Source organism: Giraffa tippelskirchi, chromosome 12 (assembly GCF_054371585.1).
Source record: "Giraffa tippelskirchi isolate mGirTip1 chromosome 12, T2T-mGirTip1v1.2.pri, whole genome shotgun sequence".
Lineage (NCBI taxonomy): Eukaryota > Metazoa > Chordata > Mammalia > Artiodactyla > Giraffidae > Giraffa > Giraffa tippelskirchi.
Genome location: NC_137286.1, coordinates 138,845,225 through 138,865,139, shown reverse-complemented (window position 1 = coordinate 138,865,139; position 19,915 = coordinate 138,845,225). Strand labels below are relative to the sequence as shown.

General features: G+C 44.6%; 1 protein-coding gene across 4 annotated transcripts in view; it reads right to left on the bottom strand.

The window, feature by feature from the left end:
* Positions 1-19,915, bottom strand: part of FARP1 (FERM, ARH/RhoGEF and pleckstrin domain protein 1) — a 300,983-nt gene that overhangs the window by 35,883 nt on the left and 245,185 nt on the right. For all 4 annotated transcript variants that reach the window (XM_081548931.1, XM_081548929.1, XM_081548930.1 and 1 more), the window contains exons 12-16: positions 19,246-19,321; positions 17,861-18,113; positions 3,784-3,971; positions 2,526-2,615; positions 1,352-1,485 (exon numbers count right to left, since the gene is read on the bottom strand). In XM_081548931.1, coding sequence (XP_081405057.1) covers positions 1,352-1,485; positions 2,526-2,615; positions 3,784-3,971; positions 17,861-18,113; positions 19,246-19,321 — 741 coding nt within the window. The remainder of the gene's footprint in view (positions 1-1,351; positions 1,486-2,525; positions 2,616-3,783; positions 3,972-17,860; positions 18,114-19,245; positions 19,322-19,915) is intronic.

The following is a 19,915-nucleotide window of genomic DNA, read 5'->3' as shown; positions in this document are numbered from 1 at the left end:
CATCTCCTGTGGAGCTGAGTTTTATACCTGTTCTTTCTCAGTCCAAGTTGAGCTCTCCTGCCTGGGGCACCGGAGTAAAGCCTCCCACTTCCTTCTATCATGGCAGAGAGAGCTGCACTGAATTCTCTCCAGGTACAAAAAACATACAAAGTTGGATATCTGAGCACATTTGCTTCACAGCACAGGGAGTAGCTCTGTGAGCCTGTTAACCAGTGCCCGAGCCCCCCACTTGGAATCCCCCAGGGTGGGACCACCTCATCCAGGTCTCCGGCAGGCCCTACAGTCACTAAAACACCCCGAGAACACCTTGAACCAAACTCTCACCTGTAGTGAGGATGGACACAGTATACAGTGGGTTCCATTTCGGCCCAAAACACAGAAAGCTTCTGCTATTATCTCCTGGCATTTTTCAAATGCATGTTTACTAGAGAGTCAATTCCTCATGTGTCTATACATGTCTTAAAAAAAAGAAAACCCATAGGAATTTTCTGCAGAAGTTTCCATTTTAGGCCAAGGGACTTTGCATTCTACAGTACAGACGATTTCTCCTGATGTTTTGCATCCACAGATTAATATTTTATATGGTATTTATAAAAACAGACTTAATATTTTTATCCAGCCTGCTCTTCCTGAGTATTTAGGTCAGTTCCAATCTTTTAATTCTGCCATGGATATCACTGCCATTTGTCATTTCATACATTAGAATGCATCCTTAAGATAAATTCTTAGTAGTAGGAATCAAGGTAAAAATGTATGCATGTGTGGGGTACAGGGTTCTATTTTTTTTTTTTTTGGCCATACCACACAGCAGGTGGGATCTTAGTTCCCCAACTAGGATCAGACTCTTGCCCCCTGCAGTAAAAGCATGGAGTCTTAACTAAAAGACTGCCAGGGAAGTCCCTATGGGGTCTATTTTTCAAAGCACTCTTTATAAACACTATGAAATATATTACTAAGAACAGCATGAGACAGATGATACTTAAATGACTATAAAGCAAGCATCAGTAATATTACCACCCTAAAAGTTCCTCTTCTGCCTCTACTCTTTATAATCGTCATCAACCATCCAAAAGACATTACTATATTCTGTGGGATTCATTATCGTCAGAAAACATGCATTTTGAAGAATTGTAAGCCAAAGGGGGGAAAAAATAATTGGGGATGTGATCTGACACGTATAGATTTACTGGGAAATCATTGTAGGCTTGGCTTGTCTGAAGCCAGCTTCTTGTTTTATCTTTGCTCATAGCTACTGCTTACAGGGAACAACATAAAAATAAAACGAGAAACAGAGAAGCCAAGAGGAGAGTGGTGGGGATGAGGCTGAACAGTCACCCAGAATTGTACTCACCACAGAGCGAGTCGTTGCTCAATCTCCTTGAGAAAATTTGTATGAAATTTGTGCAAAGGTTCAAAATTCGGGAATATGAGACTTTTCAAGGTTTCGGGCATGGAGTCGTCTTTGCTCACTGTGCTCTGAAACCACTAGGAATAAAAAAGAGGGCACATTTAGAAACGTAGAGGTGAAGAACCAAGGCCTGCAGCTCTTTGGAGGTACAGCCCACCACGCTTGGAGACATAAGGGCTCTCCTGCCGCATCCGTAGGATTTCAAGAGCGTTAAGGGCTTTAAGGCTTTTCTGTTTTCCCTCCTTCCATTAGATGGAGTAAGAAGTACCACCTCTGCATTACCGCTTCCTAAAATTTGTTACCAAGTGCTGTTGAAGCCAGGACAAATCTCTGAAGCGAGCAGGTACTCAAATCAAAACTTCCATCATGGCCAACTCCCTGGGGTCACCCCTGATTTATGCCCCCGCACGCCCTCAGTTCAGTCCCGAAGAAACTTCCATTGCTCTTCCTTTGTTGAAATGCTGAGCAGGAAGGTGGCTGAACCAAAGAGGTGATGCCTCTGCCTGCACATTCACCACTCATCTCACCGAGCTGAGGCTGGGCTGGGCCCCACGAGGACTGCTAAGCGCCTGCTCTAGAGGCAGACACCAGACCATTCCAATTGACCTGCAGTTGGCTAGCTCCTTTCCAGAATCCAGGGTCACAAAGACATCTGCCACCACGCTTTGAATTTGTTTCTAAGACTGAACAAGATGGATTAAAGTGATAAAAGGCAGTCTTTGAGGCAGATTTTACTGACATGGCTCAATTTATTAGCAGAGATAAAACAAGGTTTTCCTTTCACCTCTGAGGTCTCTCTCAAGCAAAATTGAGGCAAAACACACAAAGTTCTGCATCAGTGCAGGCAGTGCAGACAGTGAAACGTTTAATATTAAATTTCTCCACTTTAGAAACTTCCTTCCTTTGCAGTTAAAAAATCATAATTATAAAACCTTTTTAGGGCATATTCCAAATTAAACATACCATTACTGCCTAATTTCTACAACTCAGGACTAAAATTCTTTTAACTGGAGTTGGAGAACCCAATATTTAATTAGATCCAGCTTGTCTCCTAAAGCTGAGTATTAGTCAAGATAAATTATGTAATTTAACACTTTAGGGGAAATGCTACACATACCGAAGTGATGACTTCAAGATCCTTCAGATACGTTCTCTCAGTGGTGGAGACTTCCTTAGCGATGAAGTATGCTTTGTCAGTTGGGAATCTCTGCAAAATTCATAAAAAGAAAAAAGACACAATAATTTGAGCCTCAGTTTCTAAGAGAGTCCTAGTTATAAGAAAGTCCTAACTGAAGTGACGCATTGCTAACTTACGATCTTTGGTTGGTTGGTATCAAGGCTAAATGAACTCTTACTTACTCTCCTTTCTGTGCGAGAGGAACTAGAATAAAGAAAGGGTTTCTATGATGAGAAAACTGTCTAGGAATGTTTCCTTCCAAGCAAATCCTACTGGCAGTGAAAGAATTCAAGTGAGTGTGTCAGTTACCACTGAAGACTTTCATTCAAAACTGGGTGCCTGAAAATCTAATTAATTAGGATAGTACTAGAGTGATGCAGCCTTCAAGGAAATGAATGAAAAAGAACCACAGCAGCCTTTGTCCTGGGTATCGTGGCCTGGTGGTATTGGTTTTTAGGAAGTGGACGTTACATTGTTCTTGGGAACATGAAGGGTGGCTGATCTAAAGGGCCAGGGTGACAGGAGGCAGAGTCCCTCTGTCAGGTGGGCAGGTGGCACTGCCCTAGAGAGGTCTACCACTGGTTTTGCTTCTCTTTAACCAGTCAGTTAAAGGAAGCCAACCCCCTGTTGCTGACCATCCCGCTTACTTCCTACAGGAGTCCACCCCATTCTACCTCTGGGGATACACATGAAGCAGAGATGAGACCAGATACTCGGTACACCATGTTCCCAGGACATTAGGCAAAACAGCCAAGTGGAGGAAACAACCCAACTGTCCATCAGTGGGTGGATGGATGCACAAAATGTGGTACCTCCAGAGAGCGGAATGCCAGTCAGCCTTAAAAAAGAAGGAAATTCTGATGCAGGCTACAACATGCATAAACCTCGATGTTATGCTGAAGGAAATAAGCCAGTCATAAAGGCGCAGACACTGCATGATTCTACTTTATTGTTGTTATTCTGTCACGAAGTCATGGCTGACTCTGCGACTCCAGGGACTGTAGTCCACCGGGCTCCTCTGTCCATGGGACTTCCCAGGCCAACCAGGGTGGGTTGCTATTTCCTTCTCCAGGGGATCTTCCCAAACCAGGGATCAAACTTGTGTCTCCTGCATTAGCAGGTGGATTCTTTACCACTGAGCAAATTACTGGAATTAAAAAAAAAAAATCAACAGGTGAGGGCCTGCCAGTCCTCATACCTTTCTCCGGCCGTCATCCTCGTCCTCGGCCCGTGGGCCGGCCTGGTCGTTCAGCAGGGGGCTGACCAAGGGGGAGGCCTGCTTGGTGTCAGGGCTCAGGTTGGGCGACAGGATGGTGTTGGTGGGTGCAGTTCCTCCCTGCGAGTTGATGGACAGCTCTGAAAGGTGAGGGCTGCCAGTCAGGGAGCCTGTTTGGGGATGAGACGTATTAAAGAAAAAAAAAAAGTAATTCCTTCTGGGATCCAGTCTCCACTTACAATTTTCACCTTTTCAAACCTTTAGAAGCTTAGACTACTATATTACTATATAGCACGCTTAAAATGCCCCCTATGACTTTCTAGTTTTTTTTCCTTAAGTTGTAGCAGCCTTTATCCTCAAGATACCATTCAGTGGAACCACAGTTACGTCATTAATGATAAGCTGGAGAACTCTGCTTAGAGCATAATTACAATAGTTTAAAAGCATGTGTATCTGCAAATAGCATCTTCATCTCCTAACTATTGCCTTTATGTCTTAAGAATTACTCGAGAAAGACACAGGGTCTATATCACAAGGAGATGTGGAAAATGACTAGAAAATAGCGCTATTCTAATAGAAGACTAGAGGACTTGCGACACCAGGACAGACTACGTCTTGGAACAATGGGTCACAGCTAAAGAAAGGGAAAGCAGCTACCTCCCCATTCTACGAAGAACAGAAGCAAGCTGGTTATACCTGGTGATGGCACTCCATGTCTCTCTCACTGTTTGGGACAGAAACACTAGTATCACAATTATAGTAAAGGTGATCATTTAAAAATGCAAAGCTGGAGGTTATCACATTATCACAATTTCCCCTTTTGAGTCAAAAAATGACAGGTAATTAGTTATTCCTCTGAAAATGATACCAGATCATAGGAAAATGTATGATTACCCATTATGAGTCAACCAAATGAGATGACATGCACATGAAAACTCTTTGCCAACAGAATTTTGCAAATACCAATACCTCAATCTATTGAAACAAGTGAGATGTTTCAAAATCTACTTCTAAACTCAAATGTTTTGGCCTAACAGATCTATAATTCTCATGCAGACTCATAGAAACTAGGATTAGGATGAACATGGTTTAGGTAGTCTGCAGCCCTGTCAGTTACTATCATAGAGAAAAACTACGTCAATGCTTTCTCTATTTTCCAATATCCAGTTTCATGGTTGCGGCTACTCAGCCCAGTGTCAAGGAGCTCGGAGAGAGAGGTGAAGGGCAGTTTTCTGAGAATTCCCCCAATTTGTTCACCTCTATCCTGTCTCTCTGGATTCATTCAGTTTGCTTGGACATTACAAGATAGGTCCGCCTCGAATGGAGCTGCTGGAGTTGGGTCGTGAACGTGATCCCAGTATGAATGAACCATGCAGAAACCCCCCCCCCCCGCCCCACCCAGTCTCAGGTCACCCCGCTAGCTGTGTCACCTACACACAGGGTGAAAAGCCACCACGCCCACAAAAACAACAGAAAGCAGACATCCTGTCCACTGACTACTGGTCAGTACAATCATCCTTGAAGAACAAGATTAGAAATGTCAGGAAAAGTCAGGTTCCAGAAGTTTGCATTAAAAAAAAACCCTCCATTTCAATGCCTTGCATTTTCATAAACATCATTATAACAAAGTCCTGATGTTAGACAAAGACCCAATCGCCCCTCACACCACCAGACCCAGGAAAACCCGGAGAAAAAGGCCAGAAATTGCTTCACAAATGTCAATTTTATTGACACTAGTGCACAACTGAATACAATAATTGAGAGAATTTGAACTTGTCAAATAGAAATAGTGACAACAATCATAACTGCAATTGATTCAAGATACTATGCTATTCTCTTAAGGAAAAAAAAAAAGAATCACAAAAAGAAAAATGTTATCACTACAAAGAGGAATTAGAAAAAGAGAAATTCTGGCAGTCTGTCTGGAGATCGAAACGTTTCATGCATTTGTGAGTCGCTGCTGGAGAGTCACTTTTTATTTGTCCACCATCATCTGGCACAGTGTGGGGGCTTACCTTCAGTTCTCACACTGTGTGTGAGACCAGGTGAGGCAGTTTAAGTGAGACCGTGCTGGGCCTTGAATCTGCAGTGACGCGGACAGAAAAAGCATTTGCCTCGTCTTTGAAAGAGTTGGAGCCAAGAACAAAAAAGCAGTTAGAAGCTTGGACTAGTGTGGACGAGGAGTGTGGGTGGGGAGATAGTACCCAGGAAGCCTTGGACCGCATCCAGCAGATCAAAAACCAGATGCCACATCGCAAGGGAGAGAATAAGGGTGAACACATTCGAGTGCAACCACGTCCACCCTCCAAGGTCAAAAGCTGTTGTTGCCCTTGTGAATTCCCCTGGGGACACTTTGGTTCGGTAGACCCAGTGGGCCGCAAGGATGATCTAATGGACTCTTGGAGGGCTCTTGGAGAGGTGCAACGCTGCCAAGAAGGCAGGACACATGGCAGAGAAGATAGCCATCTAGAAGACTCCACACTGGAGACAGGAATCAGAAAGCAGGGCACTGAGAGTGAACCTGATGGCAACTGTGTTCCTAGGTAGAGTCGGGGACAGTTCTGGGTTCAGCTACGTTCTCACTTATCATGCGGCCTAAAGATGTGTGTGTCACCAACATGACACATGTAATACACAACTCTGGAAGGGGACCAAATTACAGTAGGCAAAGTCCATTTCCAGAGAGGTTACTTCAGCTGGCTTTGTGTCTGATCATGGGGTCCAAGAAAGCCAAGGTGATGACAGTAAGACCAATAAATCAATAAATACCAAGCAGCCTGTTCTAGAAATCTATCAGCAAATGCTAAGGAGGGGAAGGATCCAAAACTCTGAAGTTCAATTTTACCAATCTGAGCCACATCCATGGAGAACAGCCTCTTTCCTCCCCTTGCAAGAGAAACTCCTCAAGGCTTTGCAAATTCAAGGATGACAAGGTTGCAAACACAAGCAGGTAGGCTCATTTACCATTCAGCAGCCAGTGGCATATGCAGAGGGGAGTAATTAGTAGAATTTGGCAGCTTGATGAGTAATTAAAATTCTCTTTCGACTATGAGCCAGTGGGTGGCAAGGGTTTGTACAAACTGATGTCCACAAGGGGCCTGCCCTTGGTCCAGTGTGAGGAGCTGTGACCCAAACGTCAATGTCTGAGGTCACCATTATCAGAGCTGCATGTAACCAATTTTCACTGAAGTAGTCCATTTAAAAGAAAAAAAAAGCAAGCAAACATGGTGGTGTTAGATAAAATGAGTTTGCCAGATTTCTGCAGCTTCATAAAGCCTGCTCTCATCAGTCTGTCACCTGCCTTGAAGGCACAGCCCTGCACGCTGAGGAGAAAAGGCGACTGGTGTTCATTGCTACCCCATGAACATATTAATGCCCGGGAATTGTATCACTTTCCTCCTTGAGAAAATGTTATACATTTCCTTCACTGACACAAAGGAACTTCTTTCAGCAAGGGGCTCTAGATAAATAATTGGGGGGGTGTGTGTGTGTGGTGTCATCTAAGAAAAGCACATGGTTATTAAGGCAATGGGTAGAGAGAAGTATGAAGAGATTAGAAAAAGATCAGTTACACCTTGAAAGTCTGGAAGCTTTTGATTCTTAAAAAAAAATTTTTTTCCCTTATTTTTAGAAATTGCCCTGCATGTTTTTAGCATTCAGTTATATTTCTGGTTAATAACCTTCAGGTCCCTCACCTGTACCAAATAACTTCCTGACACCACCCTCTACCCTTCATCTGTATCCAGTGGGATGAATTTATGTCACTCCCGCGGACTAAACACACCTTCACCAACGTTACTCTTGAGGGAGGCATTTCTGGTAATTGCTTTTAAAAACCCTTTTATGTGTACACATTCTCATGGCACAGACAATTATGGAACTTCAAATTAGCACTGCGATATTTATGGATTCCAGTTTATCACCCAGCCTGGAAAATGGCTTATCACTTTAATGTAAAATACATTCATAATTCTTCTCTCTGGCTGCACAGGGAAGCTTGGTTTGCAACCTCACCCACACTGGAGCATTTCTCCACCAACTCTCCGGCAGAGGCACATAAACAGCAGGAACATAGTTTATGCTCAACGAGCCAAACTCGCACCCTTCTTCCCCTTCTGGGACTAGGCACAAGCCACCGGATAACCATCTCTTCCTCCAACTCTATTAAAAGCTTAAGAGCAACTCACACAAGCCTGGGAAAAGAGAATTTTCTGTTTTTCAAGTCATAAAAATGGCATTTCGAACACCTAGTTGTACCTGTCCTGTTTTAAATTAGCCAATAAATTGGGAGTCCTTGCTTTTAATTAGATAAGTGTTATTTTTCCCAGTAAGGAGGGAATCAGAAAACCTGACAACTTTAAAAACAGTAATACACAGGTTTGTGAAATACGAAAATATGAGATTGAGAATCCTAATGAAATTTTGATGGCTTTCTCAAGTCCTCTTTCCAAAATTTAGAGAGTATAATGATTAAAAAAGTATCTATGCAGGTTCCTCAGTATTTCCCCCAGAGTTATACATTTGGCAAGCTTCTAAACGTCATCCTTCAATCATTACTTGTCTTCTGTTATTTGGTTCTAAAATACAGGAGATTGCATCTCTACGTACCCACAACGTGCTTCAAAGGCACATGCAGAAAATACATTATAGATGCAGGTTTTCATTTATTTTTAGAAAGGCTCTTTTTAAATCCACAATTTTCTCCCTCTAAAAGAGAAGACAAACTCTCTGGAGATGGCTGCATTTGAAAGCCAGTTATCAAAATAAAAAGGTCAGTATTGTATTGATTCATGGCTAGTCTCCAGAACAAGCATGACTCATTCTAGTCTGATAACTAAGCTAGATCCCACCCCAATGGAATATGTGAGGGGGGAAAAAAAAGGCTGACAGTATTCATCGAAATTACAAGATTCCCCAAGAAAAACCAGATTACAGGATTACCAATCATAGCAGGGTGGCCTTCTTCTTGACAGCTTAGGTTGTTGTGGGAAATGTACGTGCTTCTTAGACCAAGTTCCTTGAAGAAAAGTTTTACAAGCAGCCAAACATCAGCGTTACTGTTCACCATGAAGCAAGCCAGAAAAGCAACAGTGATGCAAGTTTCAGAAAAATAAAGAGAAATGCTGCTAATGGGAGAATATGGTGGTGGCGGGGGTCACAGTGTCTGGGTTGGGGTATACGATGCTTTGAACCAGTGAAAAACACCATCTTGTACTTAGGACGAAGCTTCAGTCATCAGTAGGAAAGAACAGTTACAATTGACAGTTTTTACAGCAAGATACCTGTTAGGTCAAGTACAACCCTCTTTCGGTTGAGATTGACAAGAGCTATTAATCCCGTGCATACACCGTGACATGAGTTTGGCCTTCCCTGCTTAAAGAATCACCGAGTTCACTGTTATTGGAGAAACCAGCTAACCACCCCAGTGGAATAAATCCATGCTTTAGTGAGATACTGTGCTCAGCCATTCTGATGGAACCAGACAGTATCTGTGAGTGCCTACATTCTGGGCAGACAGCAAACCATTACTCAAACAGCTCATTGGCCACAAGGAGCCAACTAGGGTGGAGCCAGATAAAGTTCTCTCTACATTTCTACCTACCCGACTCCCTAACAAAACACACAGCTAAACAGTTATAAGCTATATAAAGTCTGCTATTCCCATTGGCATAGAGATGTGCGTGTGTGCTTAGCTCCTCAGTCGCGTTCGACTCTTTGCGACCCCATGGATTGTAGTCCACCAGGCTCCTCTGTCCGTGAGATTCTTTTCCAGGCAAGGATACTGGAGTGGTTGCCATTTCCTCCTCCAAGGGATCTTCCAGACCCAGGGATCAAACCCACGTGTCCTGAGTCTCCTGCACTGCAGGTGGATTCTTTACCACTAGCATCACCTGGGAAGCCTATTGGAATAGATGCTCCCATTGAACAATAGGAAGCCAATCCTTTGGCTAGCTGTCTGAGCGCCCCCATATAAGCTCCTTCACAGATGCTCTCTGTTTCCATGAGCCCTGTCGTGCCCCCCACTACAGAGATTCTGCTCACTTCCAAAGGCCACCCATACCCCCACACAGTATGAAGCACAGGCCTGGAGAAGATGAAGTCAGGAAAACGAAGTCCGTTCTGTTCATCTTCTATTTCCCCACCTTTAGTGAAATATGGTACCACTGAGCAATGCCGCTCAGGATGTCTCCATGGTAAAGCTTGTTGTTTAGTGAGCAGGATCACTGTATTCTAGAAGAAACAGGTATTCCAAGTACAAATTGGTATTCAGTCATGTTAAAAAAAAAAAGATGTCAGACAGTGCTCCAACAATGCAGGGAACAGAAGGTACAACATGCTCTGAGGATAAAGACAGAACATTGGGGAAAAAAAAAGCTTTCTTTTAGGTAGGTACATGCTGACCATCCAGGGCATACCATGGCACAACATAAAAATGTTTTCTCAACTCAATTAAACAAATGACAAAAATGAGAATGAAGTCCCCAGCCTTGTCTATTGTAAAATTAATTTAGCGTATTAGAAATTTTTAATAAAATATTAAATACGCACACAGAGAGAACAGAAGGGAATTGGGTTAATAATTAAGGCCAAGCTTGTGAGATGGGGTTAGTTAGGTTTTCATGGCAACTTTAGGCAGAAAGAAGGTGAGGGCAAGGGACTGAATCCACTGGCCATTCAAGTGCAAGTGTAGACAGCAGCAGGGGTGTGTCCTCAACTAGGGAAGGCCTATCTGTGGTCTTTCTATAAACCACTGTGGGCAGAGTGACACATGCTTTCTTTCTTACGAGGGAACTTCCAGGTCCAGGAAAAAGCAATCGTTGGCCCAGTTTCGTGAGCCAGAAAGGTCATCTGTGAAAATGACAGGCCCATCAGAGGTTCCAAAATGACCCCTCTACTGTTTCCTATCTGAGAGGCAGTCAACAACCCCAATTTATAATAAAGCCAAAGCATTGCTTCCAAACTCTCCAACTAACACCTCCACCTCTTACTCAAATGTAGTTAATTCCTGTTCGATGCTTTTTTACCACACACACACACACACTGATCCTCGCTCTCTCCTTACTATTCTTGGTTTACGTTACATTCGGCAGTGATTTCTAACTACTACTCTTCCATAGTCTGAAGTCTTTGCACTTGGCCCCTAGCAGCAAGATCACGCAATTCCTAGGACCATTTCCATGGTTGCATCAACAGCATCTGCCTTGCAGCTAGCTAATCTTCCACACCGGCTCTCAGCTACACCCTTCGATGAGATAACCCATGTCAACTGCTATGAGGTTTTAATCCTTCCTACTTTCAAATATAAAACCACCCCAAGACATATCAGGGTAACATGATCTAGCACCCACACCAAGATGCCAAGGAGCTGTCTTCTATCAGAAGTTATAACCAAACACCAGAGGCCAAGATGGTTGCCAAAGGCTGTTTTCAAGGCTAAGCTGTGATGTCTGCATCGTTTAGTCCATCCACAAGGAAACGATCCTGAACAAATCAGGGTTTCTTTGATTCTTAAAGCTTTTAGGAAAAGAAGATTTTCTCATTCTACCCTAGGTTCCGCCAGAGTTTCAACTGCTTTCATTGGAAAAGAAAAAAAAAGTTTCCCATGCTGGAGGGTTCGTCTATGTTTTCTGGAGTGATGTGTGGTAAATTTTATGAAGCAAGACCTTTTTTTGTTTCCACAAGACTCAACTCACCTCCTCTCAGATATATCTATGACATATAAATCAGCATTTGCAACTTCCATTCATAGAGGAAACACACAAAATCCCTAAGTTTCCCAGGAAACAGTAATAGTCCTTTTCCAAGTATGTGTCCAAACAGGTAGAAATCAGGCCGCTTTTGATCTTTGATGTCTACAATACTAGGCCAAATCATCATGGGTATTTTTGCTTTTCATAACGATGATTATTCTTTTATTTTTAAAAAGGCTGCCACATTAAGTGGCATGCTTATTTTGATCTAAAAGTCATGCCTTCAATTTAAAAACCAGCAACCAGTGTTAGAGGTATACACAGTGTACACTAGAGACCTGATTTCCCTGTATTACATTTCACTTAACTAAACAGAAACAGATGGATTTAGACTAACAAGGAAAACACAGCACCAGTGAATTCTTTAAATGTCACCAGAGTCAAGTTCTTTAATCACTTCCTTCTTGTAGAAGCTCATCCACTAGTACCTTTCTTTCCATACATTCTTATGAGCTTGGCTAACAGGCTGACTGTAAAACTCATCTGAGAGCTATTAGCAATGGTTTATTTTGAAATATCCACCTCTTCCAGGTTTAAAAGAAACTTATTCTATTGCAGAGGTTGCACTGAAAGATTCTTCTGCAGTTTGATTTGTAAAATCTGCAGCAAGAGAGTTGACCCTTGGACAATGCTGCAGGGGTCAGGGGTGCAGACCCTCCAAACAGTAGAAAATTCACATGTAACTTGGAATCGGCCCTGTGTTATATATTTACACTTTCACAGCTGCGGATTCAACCAACTTTGGATTGGGTAGTGCTGTAGTATTTACTACTGAAAAAATATCCAAGCATAAGTGGACCTGCATTATTCAAATCCATGTTGTTCTTCTAAAGTCAACTGGAGCTTCATCCCCATGAAACTAGAAGAAGGCCAGCCTTAGAGTCATTAAGCTCTTCAAAGGATGGATGTTTATACAGTACAAAGGAGAAGATGGAGAACAAAAGAGCCTTTCTTGGGGAAGCAACTCAGAGAGCTCTTTAAATTCTGGTTAATAAAAATAAGGACTCAGACAAAGAAGAGTGATCGAAACAGAAGCAAATAAACTCAAACTTCATGATGAGGGGGACCCCAAGTTTCTTAATTTAAGGCTGGGCCTATCTGCAGTCCAATTACTCACTAACGCCTTCAATTGCACCAAACCCATGAATATTCATTGGAAGGGCTGATGCTGAAGCTCCAATACTCTGGCCTCTTAATGTGAAGAGCCAACTCAATGGAAAAGACCCTGATGCTGGGAAAGGTTGAGGGCAAGACAGGAAGGCAGCGACAGATGAGATGGTTGGATGGTATCACCAACGCAATGGACAAGAGTGTGAGCAAACTGCAGGAGATAATGAAGGACAGGGAAGCCTGGTGTGCTGCAGTCCATGGGGTCACAAAGAGTTGGACACAACTGAGCGACATACTGTGCTGAAGTAGGGAATAGCATTTTAAGTGGAAAAAATTGATTAAAAACATAGGAACACCGATTAAAGATACGAAAAAGGGAAGCTGATATGCATGTTCACCAGTTTTAACAAAATTTAAAATGGCATCTCAATATTTTAATTGTTTCTTCTTTTAGGAACTGCTTGACAACACAGTCAAACTGATTCGAGAGCTAAGATGCAAGTGGGGTTTCTGATTCAATTGTGGACAGGCTGGGTTTCATATACTTGGTGGAAATTTCAAGAGGTTCATCCTATATTTTGGTTTTGCAGCCCTAGCTTTAAAAAAAAAAACACTGCTTGGTTTGAATCTTCAAAGCAGTTCTGAAGACTCAAGTGGGAATTATTCACATTGTAAGTGCGGGCCACAGCAGCACAACTTGGTGAAATAAATCCGTGAAAAGTTTCCAAATATGAGTCACATATGCGGGGAAGAATCTGGTCCACGGACGTTCTTTAATTAAATACCTGTCTAATAAAATGTCGTCAATGGCATACAGATGACTGGTAAAGGAGCCGGGGCAACCGGTTGTTGAGTTCTGGAACTCATTAAGTGCATTTATTTACGCTATGAGAATTTCTTGCATTTTTATCTTGCCCCGAACGAGCAACAACAAAGTATCTACTGCAAAAGGGTCTATAATTTACATATTTTGAAATATTACCAAGCGAAAGATATTAATGCAGGGAGGCCATGGAGTAGCCCTGAGCGGCTTGAACATTTCTGCTTATCTATCTGGCTTGTTTTCCATCTGAGGCCTTAAGAAGACATCATTGCATAGAGCAGCCATGACGTGAAGACCTGGCTTCCTTGTTGATGCAGGCAACCCTCTCCACTAGCTACGAAAAACTTGCAGACTGGTCTTGGGAAACCCTTTGAAAATCTGAAAGAATTCACGGGTCTCTCATCTCTGCTGCCCATTCTGTTTATACTCAAGCCCATCTCTGACGTTCCTGCACTTGGTTCAACTTCATGGATGTGTCTGCCCTTCTCAGACCACACAGGGAGATTGCAAAGGCCAGGAAGGGCTTGGGGACCAGTCTCACTATAGGCAGGGAGCATGGAAGGTGGGAGGGGGGAGGCTTTTGGCTTTTCCGGACAACCTCACTTCAGTGAACTGGCTCTACCGCCAGGCTCACAGAACGCTTAGACTGACTCCCCCAGCAGTGCAGGCAAGCTCTCCCAGAGGCAACGAGTGAATATTCTGAGTGCTTCAGAACATGTGGCTTTTGAACAAACTATACCCCCACATCCCCGCACCCCTCTTTTCCTATAAGCACCGTGAACCACACCAAAATTGCCAGTCTCACAAAGACTGGCTGAGAAGCAGAAACTGAGTTGCTTGGCTGGTACAAAACCAACCTGAGAAAAACTCCCAGTGACCCTAAAAGTGGAAAATCTTGTCAATATAGAACTGGGTACACCACTGTTGATCAGCTGCTTTTGAAAACACTTTAGATAAAAAGCCCACTTCTTCAGGCCAAAGCAAAAGAAAATAATTACTGAAATATGTTTTGCTTTGGGATTTACATCTGATGATTCACATTCTAAGCTGGGTGAGTTCATACCTTTTGCTCCTCCATATTTCATGATCAGACTGCTATATGATTAGAGGTGAAAACAAAATTCATTTGAGCAAACCACCTTCACAAATAAACCACAGATTCCAAATGTGACTCTGTTTAACTCACATTTGACTACTTTTTATATAGCAAGTTGACATCTTTTTCTAAGTTCAAAACAGGAAAAGCAAAATTGGGATATAAACTGCAAAAATCCCACAAAATAAAAAGCAGAAGTTCATCTTACCTAGTGTGGACTCTTAACAACCTACGCCTACGGGATTCCTAATCTCCATGATTTTAATTATTAACCCACACAAGAATGTCAAAAAATAAAATATTGACTCCAAAAGTTCCTAGTGCATTAAGATGCCACAGAGAGTAAAACACTGAAGTCTAGAGGCCAAGGCTCTGGTTTTAGCTTTGTCATGCAATAGCTATAGGACAACATGAAGTCTCTTACCTTCATCAGAACGAGGTTTCTCAACAATAAATGAAGGTTTAACCTAGGTGACCTCTACAGTCCCTTTTGGTTTTAAAATTCTGCGACTCTGTTAAATATGTAAATCTAAAGCAAGACATGAAAAGACTACTTCAATGAACATCTTTCAAGCTATCCAGTAATCAATTTGATTCAACAATCATGCACTGAATCAAATGACTAGGAAGATAAAGCCAAAGTGTGTATAAAAATGGATTAAGTTTTCAGAATCTTTAAAACCAATGTCTTGACATTCATGTGGACAGATAGTCACGTGTGAACCACAAGATCTGTCAATATTTTTGCTTGTTCAACATTGCTGCCAAATTCTACTCGGTTTCCTAAACACGCTTAGTTAGCTCTTCCTCATGACAAAGCCACATGATGAGTTTTTATAAGGCCACTGGCAAGGCGGCACCCCAGGGATGGATCACTGTTACAACTCTTTCCAATAGTTTTATAGTTACTTAGAATCTAAAATTTTTGTTCTACAATTTATCTTAAAAAAAAAAAAAAGTACCAAAGACTAAAAAGTACCAAAGAGCAGGCAAAGTACCAAAATACCAAAGAAAATTTCATCTGTAATGCTTTTCTTATTCAGCAAGCAAGCCAACATTTCAGCTAACACTTTCATCACATTCCACTAGGTTCTAGAAGGTAATAGCATCTGGCCAAGAAATGACCCTGGCTGCCTAGCAGAGCAATCTGGGGAGCCCAAGAGGCACTCCAGACCAGTTATATCTCAATTTCTAGGGTCAGGGCTCAGGCAACAACCACTTTTAAAATGTCTCAGATGATTCCAAAGTGCCACTACGGCCAAGAAGCAAAGCAAGTTCAAACCACCTTCCATCTGAAATGCAGGAATACTGGGTGGAAGGCACTAGTATAGGTGGGAAGATTTAAAAAGAAACCAAACCTCTCATTACTTCCACTTTTTTTTTTTTCCTGCACAGAGAAACAGCCCGAAGTCACTGATCTGGGAAGAAGACACTGTTCCTGAGAGTGTGAATGTTAAGAATATGCATAAAAATCAACCAAAGGCCATGAGACTGGGAAACAGTCCTCAGCAGACTGCACTAGTCAAAGGCAGGCACTGAGTTTGCAAACTTCCTAGTGACAACAGCATGCACCCTTTGAGATCTTACTTTCTCCTGTGTCATCACTCCAAAGCAATTCTGTGCTTCACCAAGAGGTTCTGACAGCCAGAGTTACAACTCCTTCAAGCATCACTAACATTTGACTCACGAAAGCAAACCCAAACCAAACCAGCAATCCCATGCCAATTATGGTTCACGAGGATTTATATCCTTTCATAGGAAGTCTGCAAAGAAGAGAAAGAATTCCACATGCTTCCGATTTAAATATTCATTAGTCTTCACTAAGATTTCAACCACGCTTCATCTCAACAAGCAACCAACTGGGCCTTGAATTTTGCCAATTCCTCACTTTATGAGGCATAGCAAAGCAGTCCTCCTTTTAAAGAAGGGGTTCAGAGTAAAGCCTGCACCTTTCCTGGGACCTCAGTGACACTTTAGTCCCAATACTCAACCAAATGGGGGGATGATCTGTGTACATGATTGAACATACGTAGAAAATTTCCATGTAAATACGACACACTATACACAGGATCAGATTCATAATAGTATTTCTTCCTCACCGTCAACCAGAAAGAGAAACAAGCTCTTGGTATGACCAGAGAAACTTGTCATGATACGTGAAGTTTTGTTAGTCTGAAAGATTTGAGAAGTCAGGCATGGCCTATCTAAACCCATCTGCCTAAAACTCCCTGTGACAAATGTCATCACAAATTAACAAGCTGCTAGGACTCATCCTCTCCAGGGAAACCCTGGACTCATGACACCAGGTTCCCAACTTTTGAGGACTGGCCCTCTTGTCTCCTCATTCCTCCTCCTCTCTCTCCTGGGTCAGAGGCAGGCTACCCAAGGACTTCTTTGTCCTCAACCTGGAGGGGGAGCTCAGCACGGCTGGATTGCCAAACACCAGGGGCTGGCTCAGAGGGTTCACCATTTCAGAGTCTGAATCACTGGATTCACTCCCACTGCTGGTGGAGCCCTCGGTCATTTGCAGAGGTGCCTTGCTAGCAGTACCCACTGACCGTGCCACCCTTGAGATTGGACCCATGAGAGGTGTACCATTAGCCAGCATTCTACCTCCTGAACCAGCCAGGCCTCCCTTCTCAAGGCCATCAGGCGTAGCCATTGCCTCCGGGGTTGAGGCTACCTGGCTAAGAATGAGTGGGTCTGTCTCTGACTTGTTGTATCTCAGATTTCTTAAGTATGGCCTTTGTGAGCCAGGGGAATCATTTTCATAGCGGGGCTCCTGGCTTGGGAAACTCTCTCCTCCCACACCTCTCTCTCTGCGGTCATGTGTGTTCTCAGAAACATAGCCTTGAGACCCGGTCCGGTCCCAGCTCAGACTTGGACTTGAACTCCTGCTGCTGGGAGACAAGGGTGTGGCCAGGGGACTGTGACCGCCTGAACCTCTGAACATCTCATCTATCAGAGAGCTGTGTCGTGGGAGTCGGGGGCTCCCACTCAGATCGAAGCTGAGGTCTGCTGAGTCATTGTCACGGAATTCTCTGGAAGGGGGCCGGGAGGACTTGGCAGGGTGAGGGGCAGCCCGGGACCTAGCCTCTATTCGCCTCTCCTCATCCCTGGACGGCAGATAAACGCCACTGGTCACGTCACCCTCATAGTTGTCATTTGTTTGGGACCGGGACGCGTGTTCCCTGAGCAGGTCGGATTCACTGTCTACGTCACTGCAGTCAATGAAAGGAATGGACGCGCTGCTGCCTCGGGCAGCCTCGGATGCTGGACCTGTGCTTGGCTGCAGGGGCCGCGGCCTACTCTGCTGGGGCCTGTCCTTAACGAGCTCCTCGTCTTCCTCCGCCGCCGCCCCGCTGGTCCCGTCTCCCTTCGTGCTCCCAGCCGGGCTCCTGGATGGGCCGGGGCCGCGCTGCCGCTCAGGGTCCTCGGCCGACGCCGCGGTCAGGTCCCCTGCCTGCGGGCAGCTCTGGCCGCCCGGGGGTTCCGAGCCTTCTCCGAGGGTCAGGCTGACACTCTGCTGAGCCTGGGGGAAGAAGTGGGTTGCGGGGGGCAAGAGAAAGGGATGGGGGGAGATAGAAAAGAGAGCCGTTAGACCCCAGTGCAAAGAGAGAGCAAGACGCAGCGTCTAATTGAATAGCAGAGCCTTGAGCATCAAGTGGCCAAGGAGCGCGTGAGAAAACCTGCCCACCAGTCTTGGAACAAAGCACCCTGTCACTAAGCAGGCCCTCCCAGGGGTGTCTCACCGGGTTCCAGAACGTTCTTTCAGGGTCCCTGGCAGCCCAACTGAGGCAGGGCCTCGCCATTCTAGGACCTGGGGTCTCCTCTTGGGTCTCCCGCGTTTTCTTTGGAACAAGAGCTCCCTTCCCGCCCACAGGGGGCTTCCCGAGGCAGTGTGGGGGCAGGGGCGGAGGAAAAGGCACCCCCAGCCCCGGGGCCCCTGAAAGCGAGTTGACACGGATTTCAGACAAATGACAGAAACCGGATTTCAGACAAATGACAGAAACCGTCTTTGTTTCGATGCTCAAGGGTAGGAATGGGCTGGTCACGGCTCTCTTTGGAGTCACACAATGAAATCGCCTTCAGGTTCTTCCCCAACAAAGCTCTTATTCTCCTGTAGAGAAAACCCTGAGAGCACATCCAGAGACCAGCTCCGGGGCAAACGAGCTCTGGCCACCCTCAGAGTAAGAGTGATAATGGGTTCTGCTGCCAACTGCCGGCGCTGCTGTGTAACGTGAGCCCTGGGAACTGGCCGCCCGGTCCTCCGCCAGTGCGAGGTTCTGACCTTGGCACTGAAGGGGAGCTATGCCCATCCCTCGCGAACTAGGTCTTGATGCTGGCCACAGCTGGAGGAGGAGGGTGGGCTTGGCTCTGGGGGGCCCCACGCTGAGCTCAGGCCAACAGAGAAACATCCTTGGGGGCAAGGGCATGGGAGGGATGAGGGGCAGGGATATAGGCCGAGGTCTCGGATCCCAGGCTGCAAGGTGAGGAGCGCAGAGCCTGAGTCTTGTCAGGGTCAGAGCACAGAGCTCGACTCTCCGGAAAACACCCCTGAAGGGTGAAGGACGAAGACCTCCAAAGCAGACTAGGACACCTGGTCCTCAGCGGAGGACGTCTGGTGGCAAACAGCTAAGACAGCGACTGACACCATCACTGACTTGTTTCAGCACTTCTGAATTTGGCTCTGACGGCTGTGTAGCAAGGCTTCTGATGGAATGGATCTTGCTGTGTTTCCTGGGAGAAATCACACAAGGCAGACCAAGTTAGATGACTTGTGTTTTTTTTGTTGCTGTTGATTAAAATAAATAAAAACAGCACTAGGTACTCACTCAATAGGGAAGGCACCTAAAGTAGTCTGGATAAATGATTCCTGGAAACAGACCCAGTCACCCCTTCTATAACACTTGTAGGATCCAGGGGTTGCTTCAACCTTGAGCTAGTTCTCGGCATGCCTAGCTTCCGCTGGATTGGTCCAGCTGGTTGGGAGCACCAGCCACTGAACGCTCCCTCTCTAGTTACGGGAAATGGCGCTGGGAGGGAGAAGGTGGCTGGACTCGTGTAAGCTCTGAATTGCAAGCGATGGTGTGACAATACGAAATCAATTTGTGTGCTCTGGGTAATGATTTTCTAGATCAGTTCTGTAACAGAGGCCACTGGCACTAATTGGCTGACTCCTTCGCAGCCCTCAGTTCAGAGAAAAGGCACTACCCCAGGAATGAATTTATAGACTCCACAGAAGAAGCAGCTTGATTTCAGTGCTACCAACACCTCCCCTTTAATCTTTTCTTTCCGTTAGCATGTCGGGCCCCACCTTCCCAGGGAGCAAGC